The sequence below is a fragment of the Drosophila montana genome, unplaced genomic scaffold (assembly GCF_035044405.1).
Source record: "Drosophila montana isolate Dmon_TW-CO22-7 unplaced genomic scaffold, ASM3504440v1 contig_310_1, whole genome shotgun sequence".
NCBI lineage: Eukaryota > Metazoa > Arthropoda > Insecta > Diptera > Drosophilidae > Drosophila > Drosophila montana.
Genome location: NW_026997987.1, coordinates 2,527 through 11,548, shown reverse-complemented (window position 1 = coordinate 11,548; position 9,022 = coordinate 2,527). Strand labels below are relative to the sequence as shown.

Genomic DNA, 9,022 nt, shown 5'->3' with positions numbered 1-9,022 from the left:
TAAGCATTCGTCAAATGCTCAGCTCGTCAGTTTGACTGTCGCACTTCTGGGAACCTTTGGGCATGCTGTGTGACAGGTGCGGGGCAGGATCAAATCTATATCGTCCTTTGTCACCTGTGCCCGAAGCTCATATTAGTACGGCCCGCACACACCAAACGTAAGCACAGAGTGAGACAAAACAAATAGTAAACTTTAAATAAACTCTAACCAAAACCTACCTATTTTGTCATGGCGGCTACCACCAGGCTACGGTGGACGGTCTCGAACGCTTCACCAATATGAGAACGTGTCACACTGCCATCAACCGCGACAAGAAAACTCTCCATGTTAATGGACACCATTGCAAGATCCGTCTCCGTTGCTCTTCTGGCCATTCTTGGGGTATGCTGGGTGACAGATGCGGCGCAGGCTCGATTTTACATCGCCCTGGGTCACTTTTTATCACAAGATGCCTTTGTCATTGTGGCTACCACCAGGCTACGATGAACGGTCGCAAACGTTTTGCCAATATGCGAACTTGACTTACCGCCATCAACCACGACAAGAAAAACTTCTCATGCTCATGCGATATTCTGATAATATCTGCCTCCGTCGCGCTTCTCGTATTCCGTTACACGCTGCGCGATTAGGGGCTTCCCACTCGGGTCACATAAGACGTCAGCAGTGTGAATCCTAAAGCCAAGGGAAACTTTTTTTTGTACCTGCATTGATATTTTTATTTATTTCTTTTATTTCCGCCCTGACTTCAAAGAAGCCGGGCACCATAGTGTTACGAAACTGCTTGTTTCTCTGTGGGCCGCGCCGGCTGGCTCATCGGTTCTCTGGGTGTAGACCCATCCCTGGCCTGCAGTCCGTACAATCGATACCAATAAAGCTACAACGTCTGTAGAAAAACAGACCTACACAGCACTATTCAAAATGAACCATATAATCGATAACATCAAACAGACGGAACTATTATTAAATGAACAACACTAACAGCTGTAACAACAAGAAAATTTAAACAACAAAGATGAGACGCTCAATATAAATTAACAAAAAAAAAACACTATTAATTCATTTTACTCTTCCAGATCGGGTCCCGGTTCCGGAGCCAGCGTACTCGCCCTACCTGAGACGATCACTTGCTCTTGTCTCCCTCATTTTGGCCACTAGATGGTCTGCATCAGCCCGTGTCGGCTGTCATGCCCTTTTTCCCCATCAATTGAGACTTAGCGGGACATTTCCCTCTTTAATAGGTTGGTATAATTGTTTGCGTTTCTGATAATTATTAACAATTGTAACTTTTCTTATCTCCTATTTATTGAGGGTATCCCCATAATGCAATGTACGAATGTAGACAATAAATAATTCAATTGATTGCAATTCTGCATTTGAATTGATATGGTTTCGTGCCTAAAAACATATATATATGCATATAAAAGTGAGTGATATGTTTTTCCGACACAAAGTAGCAAAAATCGACGCTAAGTCACTGCCGCTAATTTGACGCACATACGACGAGCTTTCAAAAATTCGAAGAAAATCGATGTTATCGATAGATTGTCTCATCGATTTTTTTTTCGTAGCCCTACGACTTATACGAGTTGTGACTCATATCTGAATATTGAATTCTTAGTATAGATTTAAGCTTCGAAGGAATTTGCGATTAATTATTGAAAGGCTTTTGTTATTGATTATCTTATTTACAAAATATGTCATACCAGCAAAGTGGAATGCCAGATCAAACGTTTCTTTGGGACGTATTTCAAAGGTATAAGCTGATATGGTTATATGTACATAATACATTCTTTCATGTGATAGCTGTACATATACATAAGTGTATAGATACATATGCATGTCTATACATGCATGTGTCTTATGTACAAACACGTATAAATTCAAAGTGCATTAAATGTATTCATAATATTTTTTGCAATTATAGGGTTGATAAAGACAGAAGCGGGCATATATCGGCAGATGAGCTACAAGTGGCCCTTTCTAATGGCACGTGGTCTGCTTTCAACCCGGAAACAGTCCGACTTATGATTGGGATGTTTGATCGGGAAAATAGAGGAACGGTTTCATTTCAGGATTTTGGAGCGCTGTGGAAATATGTAACTGATTGGCAAAATTGTTTTCGTTCGTTTGATCGTGATAATTCCGGGAACATTGATAAGCAAGAACTTAAAACCGCACTGACTTCTTTTGGTTATCGTCTGTCTGATCATCTCATTGAAATTTTACTTCGAAAATTCGACCGGTTTGGCCGAGGAACTATTCTTTTTGATGATTTTATACAATGTTGTATTGTCCTCTATGTGAGTACTTAATTTATTTTTCTCATTTTATTATATGTTCAACAATTAATAAGTTTACTATTAAGCAAATATTTTGTTGCGATATAACAAATAGTACCATAACATAGTTGTGATTATTAGTATATTTAAAATTGTTTAACAACCACAATTTTTCTGGTCTAGGCTTATTGTCAGACTATTGTAAATTTTTATTTAAAATGTCCAATAATCCCTTAAAATCTTTTTTTTTCATTGGTTTTGTGCAAATCAATGTAAGGCAGAAGCAAGTATCTTTAACCCCACAAATGATCTCTATATATAAACCTGTTTGTCCTGACTGACTGACTGATTGGGGATCAACGCACAGCCCAAACCGAAAGAGCTGGCAGGAAATCTTCACTGTAGTTACCTTATGTGATGCTAAGACGAGGCTTTGGAAAATTCTCCCCGCAAGTGTTCAAAAATCAGGCACAACGTTTGTGTGAAACTTTTTTGTTTACCATCCTATTGGACACAAACTAATTTTCAAAGATCTTTGTTTAAATTTATTTGAGAGCTGTCTCCGTTTTCGTATAATTCCACCATCCTTGGTGGAAAGGGGGTCACAGATTTGTAGGGTGATGCTTCGGGCTCAAATTTAAATCTAAGCTTCCTCGGTGTTTCAAGGTTCAAACTTATTTTCAAAGCCCTACACAAGAACTTAATAAATGTGTTTCAGAGATTGTGGAAATTGGTGGAAAGCGGTTCTATGAAAGCTTTTTGTTTACCATCCAATTCCTTCAAATTCATTTTCAGAGATGTTTGTTAAAATGAATTTGAGAAGTATTTCACACTTTTTGCAAAATCCGCCCAATCTTAGATCTCGAAAACCTTAGGAGTTAGATTTAAAATGTTGAACTTAAATCTTCAAAGTGCGTGTTTCCATAAAATCGATAAAATGCAGAAATGCAGTTTTAGAGCACATCTCGCAGCCTATTATGAGCTAGATTAACCAAATTTGATATCTATACCCTATTCCCCCCAATATTAAACAAGTAAGAGGTTCTTGTCGGGAGCTCCCGACTAGGGGATACCCTGAGCCCTCTTTTTCCAACATCAAATGCAGCTCGCGCTACGCGCTCGTCTGCTTTAGCGGTAATAAAGAAATATTAAAAAAAAAAGTGTTCGAACTCGCAACTTTCTGCACCACTTGCCGCCCCTTCTACTCAAGAGCCACACCAATAATTGTGTTTTAATGAGAAAAAAACCAATTAAAATAGCAGCACAGAAAACAATACAATCGCAATTGCAATGCTGTTGATCGAATGAATGTGTGTGTGTACATGTATACAGAAATTCTTTTTTTACGCTAGCTGATGCTAACACGTGCGCACATAACTTTGGTGTTTCTTAACCGATCTTAATGAAATTTTCGACAGTACATCTTATTGTAGAATAGAATATAGAATATTTGTATATTCAATTGCATTTGTATTATCAATTGCATTAATTGTGGCTTAAATTAGTTGGTTATGCAAGTTGATTTATTAACATGATTTATAGCTTTGCGGTGGTAACTGGGAGGTGGCGATAGCTATAAAATTAACGATACTCGATATATATTTACTATTCAAGAAGCTACATGTCAATTTTGGCGACTCTATTTACCAAAATCGCGCAAAAAACTGGATTTCCATATCGATTTTTATCGATTACTTGGAAACAAACTCGATCTGCGCGGGGACTAGGAGGACCTACAGCTAAAATCTAGCCTCTCTTATAGATTCTGAGATCCTTGCGTTCATACATACGGATGGACGGACCGTCAGACGGACATGGCTAGATCGACTCGGCTTTTGATGCTGATAAATAATATATATTATTTATGGGGTCGGAGATGCTTCCTTCTGCCTGTTACATACATTTGCACAAATACATTATACCCTGCTTACCCATTTTTAATTGGTTCAGGTATGTACGATAATCGATAACTTACATCGTTTCCAAGCAATCCATAAAAATCGATTTCGAAATCCTGTTTTTTGAGCAAATTGGGTAAATAATAAGAGCTAGAGTCACCAAACTTGATATGTTGCTTCTAGAATAGTATATATATATATCAGTATCTTTCATTTTATACTTATCGCCACCTCCCCGCTACCATCACAAGGTTATAAATCAAGGAAATAAACCAATTAACATATGCTGCCACAATTTAAATGCAATTGTCATTTTCAGAATTTACGAATATTTTAAAGTACAATAAGATCTACTAATGAAAATTACATCAAGATCGGGTAGGAAACACAAAAGAAAATGTGTTTCGGCTGCCCACGTTATTCTGTATACATGTACACACACACACACATTCTCGAGGGTCTTCTTTGAATTCTATCAACAGCATCGCAATAGCGATTGTATTGTTTTCTGCGCTGCTATATTAATTTGTTTTTTTCTCATTAATACTTAATAATTGGTGAGGCGGTTGGATAGAGGTGACGATAAGTAGCGCGGTCTGTTGCGAGTTTTAATTTATCTTTTTTAATACTAAACCAAACGAGCGCGTAGCGCGAGCTGCATTTGGTGTTGGAAGAAGAGGGTTCAGGGTATCCTCTAGTCGGGAGCTCCCGACTAGAACCTCTTAGTTGTTTCATATAGATCCTTGGAAATGAATTCGAACACGAAACGTCATCCACCAAATCTTTGACCCCCATTCAAAATTTTTTTGAAGCCGATCGTATGGTAAGCAAACAACTTTTATACAAATGTTTTTCGCTAATTACCTACTGTTGTGGATGGAATTTCCCAAATTTCTGAAAAACGTATTCATTAAGTTCTAATGGAGAGCTTTGAAAATAAGTTTGTTGCAAGTCGGACAAAACATAAAAGTTCACTAAACAATCGTTGAATCCCACTTACCACCGATTAAGCTTTGGTGTTTCGAAAAATGTGAAAGTCGTCTGAAATGGTTTTTCATATAAATCCTTGAAAATGAATTTGTGCGCGAAACGTCACCCACCAAATCGTTGACCCCCATTTCCACCAGGGAGGAATGTATTTTTCAAAAAGTGTGAAAAACCCCGCAAATGAATTTGAACAAAGATCTTTGAAAATGAGCTTGATGCAGATCGGATGGTAAACAAAAAGTTCTATACAAAGGTTTTTCGCGATTTTTCCACACATGTGGGTGGAATTTCCTGGAACCCGTCTTAACGTGCACCTTCATCAGATAAGGTAATTACAGTGAATATGTTTGCTTCTTTCCTCGTAGTCAATAAGTCAGTCAGTCAAAAACACAAATAGTTTTTAATATAGAGATATATTAATGCCGAAGCATATCATCAATTTTTATACCTCTAGCACATTAAAAATGGGAAAAAAAGGTGTAATGCATTTGTGCAAATGTATGTAACAGGCAGAAGGAAGCATACCCGACCCCATTAAGTATGTATATTCTTGATCAACATACGTAAGTATGAACGCAAGGATCTCAGATCCTCTAAGAGCTAGAGACTTGAACTTAGGTCCTCCGAGTGCCCGCGCAGTACAAATTTGTTTGCGATAATCGATGACTTGTCCCGTTTTCAATCAATCAATAAATATCGACGTCGAAATCCTGTTTTTTACGCGAACTTCGTTAGTTTTAAGAGTTGGGTATGGCTGTTGAGTAGTGGTTAGCATATAGCGCAAGAATTTTTGTATACATGTACAAACTCATTCATGCGCGTCTTTAGTGAATTCTATCAACAGATTTGCAATTGCGTGTATTGTATTAATTCGATTTTTTTTCGTTGAATATTAATTCGATTACTATTGAGGAATCTAAATTTTTTTTAAATTTGTTTTTATTAATGCTAAGGCAAACAAGCGTAGACCGCGAGTTGCTTTTGTTGTTGGTAGAAGAATGTTCAGGGTATCCCCTAGCGTGCACTCCCGACTAGAGCACCCTCTCCTGTTTTTACTGTCGGTATATTTCAATTTTGTTCTTTAATATACACATAGTCATTTAAATCGAGCGTTGTTTAAAAGCGTTATAAGTATATATGAAATTCTAATCTAATAACGAATATTATTGTTCCAATTACAGACGTTAACTACAGCCTTCCGGCAACATGATACCGACATGGATGGTATCATCACAATCCACTATGAACAGTTTTTAAGCATGGTTTTCTCACTTAAAATATAATAATGTTTTGACTAAATTTATAACACAAAATGTATCTTTATTATATGTATATAAATGTAAATAATGAGAGTGACTCAAACTTTTTGACGACACTTGGGAAATTGATATCCCAACCTCAATAACAATCTTAAGCATACACATACTTTTAAATATATAATACTGATCAAATATATTTGATTGCTTATACAAAGAAAAGCATTTGTTTGTTAGCAACATAATGCCATTCGATACTTTAATATTCGCGATTGAGCTCTTGTTTAGTGAGAAAGAGCATATTTTTACCATTCAACAAAAAGTCACATGTCATTTAAATCTCACTTGTTGTTTTGTTAAGTCAATCGCGAGTTACTTGATATCAATGCAAAAAAAAGCCAAACCATATGTATTCGCTCGTTGGCACACGCATATTAACAGTTTAAGCCCATGCGCCATGCATGCCATTCGCCGCCGTTCACTGTTTTAGGCTAGCCAGCCGTATCTTTCGGCTGAAATCCGGCGACAAATACAAAATAAAAGCCGATACCCTGCTGATAAAAGATTGTAATCTAAATATCCTAAACGACCTGCTAAGAGAAACACAATAGCTCGTAAGAGTACTGGCGAATGGTGTAGGAATGATGACGAGCAAGATGAAGCATTTGGACAGCATTTACACTCAGTATTTCAGTCAAATGATTTTGCTGATATATTCAGACTCTAATAGAAAGGGAAGTAGAGTTTTCTAGACTCACCCTGTCAAATGAGCTTACCAATTCGTCACATTAGCTTCGAAGAAGTTGTAGCAGAGATTAAACCCATAAACAATAAAAAAGCACCAGTCTCTGACAAAATAGATGGCTTAACCATTAAAAATCTTCCTCCAAAATGCAGTCGGTTCCTAACTTTTATATTCAATGCAATACTCAGACTAGACCACTTTCCAAGTCAATGGAAAAGTGCAGAGATAATCATGATTCTAAAGCCAAACAAACTTGAAAATGAGCTCTCGTCGTACCTTCCTTAACGTTCAACAAGCGTTTGATCGCGTTTGGCATAACGGTATCCTATATAAAATAAAGAAATGTCTACCTGCACCATACTATTTATTATTAAAGTCGTATTTCGGTAAACGATACTTCTACATGCAGCCAAAAAGTGAATCGTCGCCACGTCCCATAAATGCCAGTTTCTCATTACACAACTGTTGCAACATACGCGGATGACACATCCATTATATCAACTAGCTTATCAAACTAGGTAGCTTCCCAACATCTGCAGTTAAAACTCAAGCTAAATTAAGCTTGGTTTCTCAGTTAGAAAATAAAAGTAAACGCCCTAATATCCGTTCAAATAACATTTACATTAAAAAAAAGGGCAATTCAGCAATTCCGCAAAGCAACTTTGTAAAGTATCTTGGCTTGCATCTCGATCGGAGACTTACATGGAAAAATTATGTCAAGGCAAAACGGCAACTTTAGTTAAAGGCACAACGAATGTCCTAGATGATAGTCCGAAAATCTCAAACTAGCCTAGAAAACGAAGTTCGCCTCCATTAAGCCATACTAAAGCATGTGTGGACATATGCTTTATTCAGCACTATCAGTCAAAAACATTCCGATCCATAGTAAATGCTACTTTCTACATCTCTAATACAAACATTCACAAAGACCTAAAAATTCCTAATGTAAAAGAAGAAATAAATAAAATGAGTACAAAATACATTGATAGACTTAACAACCACCAAAATAACCTAGCCTTAAATCTAACAAAAAGAAGTCTAGCAGTATGAAGACTTAAAAGAGTGCATATTCTCGATCTTCCGGATAGATAAATTAAATAAGTACAACTTCAACCTAACATATAAAATATAAATAATATAATATAAATATAAATAAGTAAAATATTAGTACGTTTCACTGGAAACTTTCTATTCCTGTTGATTTTAATTATAACTAACTAAGTTTACTTATTCTCTTAAGACAAAATGTAAATAAATAAAATGTATAAAAAAAAATGTTGTAGGCGTTACTGTTTTATTTAAAAAATTTAAAGAATTAAGATATAAATTTTATCACTGTAAAGGAGAAAGTTATCTACTATTAAAAACATTGATCGCGCGGGCAATAGTAGAAGCTACGGTAAAATTCAGGTCTCTAAGATTGATTTGTGTATTCATACGGACAGACGGAAATGTCGAGGTCGACTAAACTGTTGATCCTGACCAAGAATATACATATAATATACTAGCGGGTATAACCCGGCCTTGCCCGTGGCACGTATGTTATAAAATCAATGTTCTCAAACAAATTTGAAATGATTTTGAAACTGATCGGACGGTAAACAAATAACTTTCATACAAACGTTTCCTAACAGTGTTGTGAGTGGAATTCCCCAAATCGCTGAAACACGTCACTTTGAAAATAAGTTTGAAGCAAATCGGACACAATTTAAAACTTCGCACAAAAAATCTTTGAGTCGAATTCCACCCGAAAAAGTTTGGATTCTGCGAAAAGTGTGAAACACGTCTCAAATGATTTTTCTTATAGATCTTTGGAAACGAATTTGAGCGCGAAACGTCACCCACCAAATCTTTGAC

General features: G+C 36.5%; 1 protein-coding gene across 1 annotated transcript; it reads left to right on the top strand.

Moving 5' to 3' along the window:
* Positions 1–1,592: 1,592 nt before the first annotated feature.
* Positions 1,593–7,187, top strand: Alg-2 (Apoptosis-linked gene-2). Its single transcript, XM_064685772.1, has 3 exons — positions 1,593–1,753; positions 1,925–2,300; positions 6,346–7,187. The coding sequence occupies exons 1-3, from the start codon at positions 1,695–1,697 to the stop codon at positions 6,445–6,447; spliced, it is 537 nt and encodes a 178-aa protein (XP_064541842.1). The 5' UTR covers positions 1,593–1,694; the 3' UTR covers positions 6,448–7,187.
* Positions 7,188–9,022: the final 1,835 nt, after the last annotated feature.